The following is an 11,978-nucleotide window of genomic DNA, read 5'->3' on the forward strand; positions in this document are numbered from 1 at the left end:
GGCATCAGTCCCTTGGCATCGGAAAGAGATAATGTGCCAATGTCCAAGTTCCTAATTGCTCAACAGCAATGCCTTGCAAGGCATCAGGAACCGGCTATGATGCTGGCACAGTTGAATAGTTTGCCAGCATCCATGGTCCAGGCTCACATGTGAAGAAGGGGCACTCAAGAGGAATGCTAGAATACAATCAGCTTCTGTGAAACCGTTACCAGCAAAAATAAAAATACATTCAGGGAAACCAAGTGAACAAAAAGGGAACCTGCTTATGTTGTGAAAACATATAATCCAATTCACTGGGAATCACTTTTTGACACAAATGTACCATTAGATTAGGCATGTTTCAAACAGTTCAGTAATCAAATAATATCTCATGAATATCACTAGTAAGATCTTTTAATCATATTTTAAATACCTTATTAGACACGGTGACAGTCATTTGCATTTGTTCAGTGTTAACCTTTCAAACCCCTTAGCACAAATGAAATTCTGACTGAGAAATGACCAACAATTTTAAGATTGTTCCCGAAGAAAAGGCTCCTGCCTTAAATCTGGAGGCAGAGATTCAGCATTGAATTTAATTCCAAATTGAAGACTTTCTCCTCAATGCTTCTGCAGTCAGAGAATTGCAGAAATTCAACACATCCGATTGAATGACCTGGTTCTGAACTAAGTCTGGTCAGCGAATGGTTAATCTTGGACTGGGTGTAATTGTGTGGCTTTGATGGACTCCTGATGTTTAATGAAGCTTTGGTCTGTGCGTCAGTGACTGGGGCTGTACTGGGTTATAAAAAGGGGGTTGGAGACTGTCAAAACCACACAGGGTCGAGGCGCATTGCAAAAATCTCGAAAAGGCACCTCTTCAATCCAATTCCAAGCGACAGAGTGAAGAGCCAGTATGCAGCTACTGGGGACACTGAGCTTTGTGTCCATACTGCTCATTGTGTCCACTGTGAGGGCCACAGCACCTTTCGAAGACAGACTGAATCTTCGGGCAAATCAGGTGAGTAAAGCCTTAAAATGTGGGACCTGTATATGATCAAAAGATAGATCGATGGAGAGAATGAGTAAGAACTTTAAAGGAAATAAGGAGTGAGAAATAGACAGTGTGGGAGAAAGGTAGCTGAATTTAGTTGGCAATTATAGAAAGTGAAAGTTGCAAACAAACAAATGACATACATAGGGGTGTCAACTTGAGATAGAAAATGTGAGTAGTACATGATTTTATTACGGTTCAGTGAAATAGTTTGTTTATAAACCTGATGCGCAGAAAGAAATAACCCTTCAGAAGAGGAAACCAGTGGGTGAATCAGATGGAGAGGATCTGAAAGTAACAGGGACAGAGACTGGGGCTAAAATGAGAGTAAAAGAAAATAGCAGTTAAGTCACAGGCGGGCAGTAAGAGAGTGAGGAAATCAGAACAAGAGGGAACAAGTGTGTGAGACAGAAAAACAAAAAAAAAAGGAAGTGACAATAGAAGAAAATAGAAAATGAGAGAGGCAGTAGTGGAAATAGTAAATGATAACCGACAAGTGTTAAAGAGAAAAACACAAAAAGTGAGCGGAAGGATGAATATCAGAAACTGAGAATGACAGAGAGACATGGTGAATAAGCAGCAGAGAAAATCTGCTTTTACACAGGAGCTTGGTTTGTTTGGATGTCAGAGACTGATTTACAAGATGAGTCTCTTGCATTTTATTCTCCAATAGTTAAAGCTGTGTTAAGTTTGTAAACCCACATAAACTCAGTGCTTGAGATAGCCTCTGGAATAAGAGAATCAGAGTTAATACTGCAAACACACTATGTTCACACAACCAGCTTCTCAGAATTTCACTCAAATCTGCGTCTCTATAAAAGTGGGAAAAGAATGAGAGTGAAAGAGAATAGAAATGAAAAAGAGCAGGGAGTAAGTGAAAATAACCCTTTCATTCTCTCACGCAGAATATCCTTTGAAAAGTAGTGAGGCTTCAAGGTGAGTAGGAGAGTGAATGACAGAGACAAAGAAAAACAGTGAAAGACAGATGGAGGATTAATAAGCAGAGACACTTGGCTCTGACAAGCAATAACATTGCAAACTGTGTGTTCTGACCTCCCCGGTGCACAATCTCTGCGAAGACTGCCCCTTGTTATTAGACTAATAAGTCACTTCAGTCACTGTTAGTGACATGGAAGCTTACTCACCAGCTCTGCTCATTGATGCCACATCATTCCCCTTATTGTTCAGTGCTCAGTGCCGTGTAGCTGAAAATGATCCCCAAACTACAAATTACTGTCAGTGTTGTAATTGTATGAACATTTCATGCACTCATATCTGACTCTCCTCTGGCTCAGCAGAGCTGTTAAAACATTAATAATACTACAGTGTGAATGCATGTCTGGAGTTCCAAGTAGAGGTTGTAGATTTTATTGTGTACATTCCAGGTTAATTTTACCTTTGCTGTTATCTCCAACAGGTGTTCCTGTCCTGATAAATTGATCCCATTGTCATATGCATTTCTATTTAATTATAAAGAAGCAAGAAAACCAACAGCAAGACTCTCCCTCTTGTTGAGATAAAGGGAAAAGGTCCCAGGAAGGTATAACAAATTTGTGTTGGATGCATGGGTAAGGAGAGATTCGGAGCTAAAGGATAGTCCTGCTGTTGAGATCAGCCTTTATTAAATATGACATGCCTACCATATGCTGATCTCCATTTATATTACCAAATGGCCAGCAGTGCTTGGTCCATACAGTCACCCATTTTCACCTTACACCTCAGAATGAGTCGATGAGTGAGCATTCATAGACCACTTGCTCCAGGTTTGCATGACAAATTTGCGGATTCTGTGCATCAATTCAAAGGCTCATCAATCAGACTTGATTTTGATGAACTTCTGTGTCTATCAAAATGACCAGTGCTCTCAGCCTCGGGGAGCAATGTCCTCTCACAGGTCAGACCTGTCACAGATACAGCTCCTTCTGTGCTGTCCAAACAATATACCTTCAATTTCAGTCTCCCTGGTCAAAACAGGCGCGAGAGTAAAGATTTCTTTTTCCACTCCAGTCATCTTGTGGTCTCTCTGTGTGTCCAGTTGCTGCTCATGTAGTTCAGTACATGAACCTCTGAAAAGCATTAGCTGAGCTTCCTTGTTTAGCAGAAGCTGACAAAATTGAAAAGCTGACAACATCTAAATTATCCTGTCCTTTAAAGGCAAGTATATTGGGCCATTAATTTAATATATTACAAGCTGGAGTTATTAAATCCATCAGAATATTGAATATAATTTTTGCAGGTTGAGTGTACCTTAGAGCACAGTAATGTCAGCTCAACTTCACCGTATGGCTATGATTTGGGCAGTAGGAAGTGTCACATCTCATACAAACCGTTTTCTTTATGAGGGGCAGGGAACATCAAGGGAGTTTTGAGGTGGGTTGGGGTTGTGGTTGAGACCACTCCAAAAGTGATGTTGTATCAATTGTAAGTTGCTGGGCAATCAAATCTCTTGTTAAAGGGGAATATTGTGTACTGGGGAAACAGATAAATGAGACAAATGGGTGAATCCCATAGTTTCTACAGAGAGTTGAGGGAAGCAAAGAAGCATAATCTTTCTTGGCTTAAGAAATCTTTCTCCCCAATTATTCCACCTCAAGACATTTTCCACGAAATAAGACTCAAGATCAACAATAATGTGCAGAAGGAATAGATAGTGATGGTCGTTATGTATCCAAGGCAGGACTCCTGCTTATTTCTCTTTGCTTTGTGCTACTGAGGTGAACTCTCTGGTTGCTGATAAACAATCTGACTGGGCAGGAGAGGACAGGAGTTGGTTTTCTTCATCTTCATTGCGTGCTTAAAGAAATTGCAAATGCTCTCCTGCATCCCCTGCCTGTGACCAGGTTGCTTCAAGAGGTTCTACCAACATTGCCAACAAACATCCTCTGGTTTAACTGTTGGCTGTGCCTTGTAGCCATGAGAACAGGACCCCCAGATGAGCCTGGCTCTGTCCCAAAAAAGGTAGGAAAAATCTGTCCCTAAAATCTCAAATGACCAATAAATAACATTGCTGAGGTTATAATCCACTGGACTAAGGCTAAATGCTTCATAGATACCACTGAATGATCTCCCTTTCAGACTAAACTCAGTCATTGCTTGGTTTTGTTATAAATGGCAGAATGTTACAGCTTCAGGATATGACTGCCTTTTATTGAAATTGGCCTTAGTCCAATTTCTCTAGCAGTGGTCAGACAGGGCTACACGGTGGTTTGGTAGCTAGCACTGCTGTCTCACAGTGCCAGGGACGTGGGTTTGATTCCAGCCTCGGGCAACAGGCTGTGTGGTGTTTACACATTTTTCTCCCTGTGTCTATGTGGATTTCCTCCAAGTGTTCCTGTTTCCTCCCACAGTGTAAAGATGTGCAAGTTAGGTGGATTGGTCATGCTAAGTTGCCCAGGGTGTGAAGGCTAAGTAGATTACCCGTGGGAAATACAAATTTATAGGGATAGGGTGGCTCTGGATGTGATGCCCTTCGGATGGCCGGATGTACTCAATGGGCCGAATAGCCTGCTTCCACACTGTAGGGATTCTATGATTTCTCCACTTTGATCCTGAAAGTGGCGATGAATGGCAAAATGTGGGGACTTCCTAATAACCTACTTGAGAATGAGGCTGGACTATGAATATCTGATCATATGTGAGTGTAGGTCTAGAGAGGGAAATAATTACCAACTAAACATTATTTTATTTTCCCTTGGAGTCCACAAACATTAGTTTTCCATTGGAATGTAAAATGTTAATGGACACTCTGTGGTCATTTTGCAGTCTGAATGCTTTGTTTGAGGTCAGCTGAAAGTATTCTGAGACTGCGTGGCTCATGGTGCCGGATGATTGATTTGTGTATTATATGACCATCATCTCTTTTTAGCTCTCGGTACATTGTTTCTGTTACACCGTAAGAAAGTTCATATTTGGGATTGTTCATATTTTACTGAGCTGTTATTCAGCTAACCTCAAGGCTCCAAACAACCTGGTAACCAGAGGAAGCATTATACAGCAACTGCAAAATGACTGAAGAAATTCTGTCCAACAGTCTGTATTACTTTATTAAAATATTGAAATGGCAGAGGGCTTGATTTCACTATACAACTTTCCATGGAAGGTAATAGTGGTTCACCTTTAATATCCTGGGTGCAGCTTTAATTTGTTGCACATGTAGGAACCCTTTACACTTATTCCTGCCTCTGAGGAAAATTACCCTGAATGCCTGTGGTGAAGTCCCTCCACAGGTTATTAAAAAAATTTATAAATGGCGTCGTTAGATCAGCAACACAAATCTGACAGTATCTTAAATCCTGCACTGCTAAAGGGTAGCCAGTGATTTCATTTAAAGCAAAAGCATATTCACAGTTAATGTAGAATCTTATAGCAGAGGAGGCCATTCAGCCCATTGCATCAGTAATAGGTTTTAGAAAGATCTGATAAGTCCTACTCCCAGCTTTTAATTATTGGTAAATGATCTAATCTGAATTTTCTGGATTATTCCTTGGGCTCTGCTGGATTGGTTAATCATAGCTGGAGAAGTGGCTTGGATGTTACAATTGTTTGAACCCATCAGGACTAAGGGAGGGCTAAAATGGGAAGGTGATGGCCTAGTGGTATTATTGTTGGTTTGTTAATCCAGAGTCCCAGGTAATATTCTGGGGACCCGGGTTCGATTCTTGCCATGGCAGATGGTGCAATTTGAATTCAATAAATATCTGAAATTAAGAGTTTAATGATAACCATTGTCAATTGTTTGAAAAACAAATCTGGCTCACTAATGTCCTTCAGGGAAGGGAAATGGCTGTACTCACCAGTCTGACCTGCATGGTCAGTCTGACTCCAGACCTACAGCAGTATGGCTGACTCTTAACTGCCCTCTGGGCAATTAGGGATAAGCAATAAATGTTGCCTTGCCAGTGAAGCCCTCATCCCATTAATGGATAAAGAAAAATGTCCTGGTCATCATCCTTCAACACTTGTGGGGAAGCCTCCATGAACAAAGAGTTTGTTGACCCTCACTCTCTGGACTGCAATGCTCAGCTGATGTTTTAGAAGATGGCGTATACTGAGCAAACTATTCAACCAACAAACGATGCCACATTTGGTGGAGGAGCTGGGCAGGGGATTGGGGTAATGAAAACTGTATAGTACTTTTATTTAGCACTGTCATGTCTGAGTCAGAGTGTTCACGCTCCATTCCACAGAATTGACCACATAATCCAGGCTAAGAAGTGACTGCAAGGGTATCCTGTTTGAGATGCTCTTTTCAAGGTGAGATGTCAGACAGAGACCTTAAAAGAGAACATAAACTATCACAAATCAAGACAGAAATTGCTGGAGAAGCTCAGCAGGTCTGGCAGTGTCTAAGAGAGAGGAACAAGGTTAATGTTTCAAGTCCAGTGACCCTGCTTAAGAATGGTAAACTACCCTATGTGTGTCCTGGTCACTGTTTACCTCCGAACCTACTTTATTATTACTCAGCCCTCCCTGGGTGTAAATTGGTTGCTGCATTTTTGAAAAAGAAACAGGTAGTTGCTAATAAAGTGGAAGAGCATTGTGTTATAAAAGTTGCAATAGAATTACAAATTATTTCTATAACCAAGAAGGTAAGTCCACAAAGGATCAAGGTGGGGAAAAATTACACTTTTAGACATAGCAGGCCTCCCCTTCATGTGCACAAAATAAAACAACCACCTCAACCAAATAAATGGGCTCAATCCTTCAGACTGCAGTTTGGCATAGGTTAACATAGAGCAGAAAACATGAAACGTTCTAAGGAAGGGTGACTGGATCCAAAATGTCACCTCTGATTTCTCGCCACAGACTTACTGAGCTTCTTCCAGTTTTTACGAATAGTTTTGTGTTTGTCTTGACAGGAGCTGAACAAAGAAAGGAAAGAAGTCATTCTCAAGCTGTTATCTGGACTGCTTGACTCCAGCAGCAATCAAATGGGGATTGAGAACACGTTCCCGGATCAGGAAGATGTGGAAGAGATGAAAGTGGAGGACAGGACCCGCTTCAGTCAGTTACCACAGCGAGAGCGGAAGACTTCCTGCAAAAACTTCTTCTGGAAGACCTTTACTTCCTGCTAACATCAGACGATGCTACATTGCAAGGAACTGATTTAGCACTGTACAAAAGCTGCTGCTGTTTATTTTCTTTGTTTCTTGGGGGTAATATTTCTTTAATGCACTTGAAAAATAAAAAAAAGCATGAGATGTGTGTAATTTCGCTGCAACCTGTATGTATTTCTTTTCCAGCAGTGTGGTGCTGCTCGTTCTGTTAGAGCAATAAAGTGGATCCGAAATAATCGCATTTGATTTGATCGTTTATTGACTCAGCTTTTCTAAAGCTCTGTTTGAGATCTGTTCATGGGATTAACAGTCTTGAGTGAAAGAGGGGGTCATAACCAAAGGTATAGGGGAGGCAAAGGCCTAGTGGTATTATAGGTGGACTGTTAATCCAGAGATCCAGGTACAGTTCTGAGGACTCTTGGTTCAAATCCTGCAATGGCAGATTGTGGAATTTGATTTCAATACAAAGGAAAATAATCTGGAATTAATGATGCTTGTTATTAATTATTGTTGGTAAAACACATCTGATTCACTAATGCCTTTTAGGGAAGGAAACTGCCATCCATACCCAGTCTGGCCTACATGTGATTCCAGACCCCACAGGAATACAGCTGAATTTTAACTGTCCTCTGGGCAATTAGGGATGACCAATAATTGTTGGCTTAGATGGTGAGGTTTCAATCCCGTTAATGAATAAAAAATATATAATGAAGGGACTGTAACTACAGAGGCTGGTGACAGAGACAAAGAGAGAAATCATGAAAAAGATACAAAGTCAGAACAAGAGATATCAAGACTGGTAACACATGATCAGTGAGGAAGAGAGACAGGGAGGAGACTAAAACAGTGCGTAATAGTCCAAGGTGAGTAAAAATGGGACATGAGGAGAGCATCTTTAGATTCATAAAAGTAAAACAGCATTAGAGAGAAAAGTGAGGATAGAAATATTCTCCTTCATCAACTCAGAGCTGATTGTCTCCAGTTTTTAGCTGAACTTAGAAATCGATAGCAGAGATATAGAGCAGTTTAATCCTCCACAAAGATTCCTCATTTATAAATACAGTAGTTATTTTAATTTTACCCGTCAACAATAAACTGAATTCAAGTTTAAAACAATGACCTACTCTCACGCACATAAATGTTGCAGCAGAGGAATGACCATTTAAGTTAAAAATCATACAATGCCAGATTATAGTCCTGCAGGTTATTTTTGTAAGTGCTAGCTTTCGGAGCGCTGCTCCGTCATCAGGTAGCTGTGGAGCAGGATCATAAGAAACAGAAGTTATAGCAAAAAAACCATCATGATAATTTAAAACAGCCAAATCTAAGATAGACAATGATCCAAGTGCATATATTAACCTTTTCCCATTGTTCTTTTTGAACCATTTTAAAAATGTTAAGGCAGAACTTTCTAAAATATGGCTATTTGTGAATTGGATATGTACTCAATTTGGGTCTGAGCAGATTTTTTTACAAAAAAAGATGTTTTCAAAAGTTCTTCCTTCCTTGCTATTATCATTCATTCATTCTGCAATTTGTGAATAGTTTCAATAAGTTCACATTCTGAGGCAAGACCAAAGTCAGGTCCAGAGGATGTTTGATAAAAGGCAGAGAAATGGGCAACGTTGCACGTTGAAATAAAAACAGAAAATGAACTGCAGATCATTCAATGTCTCAAAGGAATGAGGCAGATTATCAGAGCCGCTAACTTTCAGATGAGAAGTTAAAGCAAGATCCCACAAAAGCAGACTCACTGTAGATGCTGGTATTCTGACATTAGACAGGAAATGCTTCATAAACTCGAAAGGTCAGACAACATCTGTGGAGAAAGAAACTGAGTTGATGTTTCAGGTCGATGGCTTCTCATTGACATTAGGGGAAGTTAGAAAATGTAATTGTTTCGATGTAAGTGAAACGGAGAAGGATGGAGAGAAAACAAAATGAAAGATAGGGTGGAAAGGTGGAAATACAAATAACAGAAACATTGATGCTGCAGAGCTGGGGCGAACAGCAATGAGACAAGTAGAGAATAAAATAATCTGTCTTGAGGAGGTGCGAATGGCAGCCAGATAAACAAGTGCCAAAAGCAAAATCAAGTGGAAAGCACAATTCAGCCTAAAACATGCAGAAGAACTGAAACAAATTGAGGATCAAGATTACAGAGTGAAATTGTTGAACTCAATGTTGAGCCTGGAAGACTGCAAAGCGCCTAATCAAAACATGAGGAGCTATTCATCAATCTAGAGTAAAACCTCATTACTGCTGGAGGCAAAGACAGGGAGGTAAGTGTGAAATTAAGGTAGGGAATCACTATGGCATACCACAGGAGGCTTTAGGTCATTCTTCATAACTCAGTGGAGGTGTTCCCCAAAGTAGCGACCCAATCTGGCTTGGCCCTACCAATGGAGAGCGGACTGCATTGTAAGCAGCAAACTAAACTGAACAAAGAAACATGTTTCACCAGGTAAGAAAGTTTCCAGCATTGGATGGTAGGGGAGAAGGCATAAAAGGAACAGGTATGGCATTTCATGTGCTGACAAAGGAAGTTGCCATAGGGGGTGGAGGTGTTAGTGTTGATTGAAGAGTTGCTGTGCATAGATGTATCCCCAGAATGCTGAAAGCAGAGAGGAGGGGGAGTTGGTTTTGGTGCTGGTGTCATGCAAGAAGTGATTTGTAGTTGATGATCGATTAAATGTGCAATGACATTTTAAATGTTGTCCTTTGAGACACAGTCATTGAATCAACTTACCAGTGAACGTTTGAGGAATCAAACTCGCACCAGTAAACAGATAATGAAGTTTTAATGTGCATCTTGATGCTGTGATGTGCACTGATCCTAGGATAGTTTGTTGGCTTTAATGGTGTTGCACAGCTTTCAATTTCCACTGCCTACTTGAATTTACTGGCAAGTCAAGGATGCATGAAGTGAAATGTAACTTTGCCTGGACTATTCAATAATTTTTGCTGTTAATATGCAAGAGTGACATGAAGTTAAACAGTTAAAGTATTAAGATATATGCTTTACTCATGGGACATGGATGTTGCTGGCTGGCCCAGTATGTATTGCTCATCCCTATTTGCTCTTGAGTGAGTGAGCTGACTTAGAACTTAGAACATAGAACATCACAACGCAATTCAGGCCCTTCAGCCCTCGATGTTGCGCCAACCTGTGAAACCAATCTGAAGCCATCTAACCTACACTATTCCATTACCATCCATATATTTATTCAATGGCCATTTAAATACCCTTAAAATTGACGAGTCTACTACTGTTGCAGACAGGGTGTTCCATGCCCTTACTACTCTGACTAAAGAACCTATCTCTGACATCTGTCCTATATCTATGACCCCTCAATTTAAAGCTATGTCCCCGTGTGCTCACCATCACTATTCAAGGAAAAAGGCTCTCAGGATCCACCCTACTAATCCTCTGATCATCCTATTTATCTCTATTAAGTCACCTCTCAACCTTCTTCTCTCTAACAAAAACAGCCTCAAGTCCCTCATAAGACCATCCCTCCATACCAGGCAACATCCTGGTAAATCCCCTCTACACCCTTTCCAATGCTTCCACATTCTTCCTACAATCTGGCGACCAGAACTGTACGCAATACTCCAAGTGCAGCCCCATCAGAGTTTTCTACAGCTGCAACATAACCTCATGGATCCGAAACATAATCTCTCCACCAACAAAAGCTAACACACCATTCTTGAATTACTGCAGTCCATGTGCTGTAGGTGCTACTATGCTGGCAGGATTGTCCATCTGCCTTTTCTCTCATCCTTTTGCCGTGGCTTGCCATCTCCTTCTGCAGTGACTGACCAGGATACTCCCCCAGCCTTACCACCCACCATCAGGCATATTGGGAGGATTTAGAGGCCGATAGTCAACTGCTTTGGCCATATCACAATTGCATCATTGCAAGGACTAGTCAGTATAAAATTAAAAGACTGTGATTGTCCTTGTACAAGGATTTAATCAGACCATAACTGGAATATCATCTTCATAAGTTTTGGACCCCCCATGTAGTTGGTAATATGAAGGTCTGGAATTTGTTCAGCAATGCGTCATAATAATGATCCCTGGTCTTTAAGCTGAGATAATAGGCTGAGATAACTTGATCTTTCTGCTTCAGAAAAGCATAAGCTTTGTCGTGAAATAAATGAGTGGTTAAAATAATTATTATAGACTATGTTACATCTTTATGGAATGATTGTTTTTAGCAAACATTTAAGGGCCTGTTTAGGTGCAAAGGGAAAGAATTAGATATCAGAAGGTTTTCTTTAAACTAAAACTTTTTACAACTTAGTTGTTTAAATAATTTGGCTACAATAGTTCAAAAAGGAATTTCTTTCTTTAACTAATAATACTAATTGTTACGGCCATTGGAACACTGCCCAAGTACTTTGTGGTCACTGTGATCTTTTTGATCATTTTCAGAGGTTGGAGAGGAATTTCTCCATTCTCTCCACTGAATTGCACTAGTATTATCTTTAAAAAGCAGTTCTTTTTTAGCTCTTTGAAAGGGTTACAGGGCCATAGGAGTCCACCTGCAGTCAAGGTGGATGGATACATCATTAGGAGCATGGAGTAGTATGCATAATTTCAGAGAAAGACTTGCATTTGTACAGCTCTCTTTAAGACCACTGAATGTCTCAAAGCACTTTATAGCCAAGAAAGTCATTTGTGACGTGTAGTTATTGCTGTAATGTAGGAAAGAGCTTCACAATGTCACAAACAGCAATGTGATATTGACCAGACCATCTGTTTTTTTGTGATGCTCAGTTGGCGACAAGTATTGGCCAAATATTGGGAGGAGAATGGGAACCAGAGGAGTAGGGTATTGGATGCAGAAATTGAGGGAGAGGTAAACATTACTAAGAACAAA

General features: G+C 40.5%; 1 protein-coding gene across 1 annotated transcript; it reads left to right on the forward strand.

Moving 5' to 3' along the window:
- The first annotated feature begins 816 nt into the window (after positions 1-816).
- On the forward strand, positions 817-7,330 carry LOC122540204 (somatostatin-2-like). The gene is made up of 2 exons (XM_043675583.2): positions 817-1,000; positions 6,892-7,330. Exons 1-2 carry the CDS (start codon positions 896-898, stop codon positions 7,105-7,107), a joined length of 321 nt encoding a protein of 106 aa, XP_043531518.2. The 5' UTR covers positions 817-895; the 3' UTR covers positions 7,108-7,330.
- The last annotated feature ends 4,648 nt before the right edge of the window (positions 7,331-11,978 follow it).

The sequence above is a fragment of the Chiloscyllium plagiosum genome, unplaced genomic scaffold (assembly GCF_037043375.1).
Source record: "Chiloscyllium plagiosum isolate Xiang-an unplaced genomic scaffold, Cpla_swu_hap1 HiC_scaffold_37, whole genome shotgun sequence".
NCBI lineage: Eukaryota > Metazoa > Chordata > Chondrichthyes > Orectolobiformes > Hemiscylliidae > Chiloscyllium > Chiloscyllium plagiosum.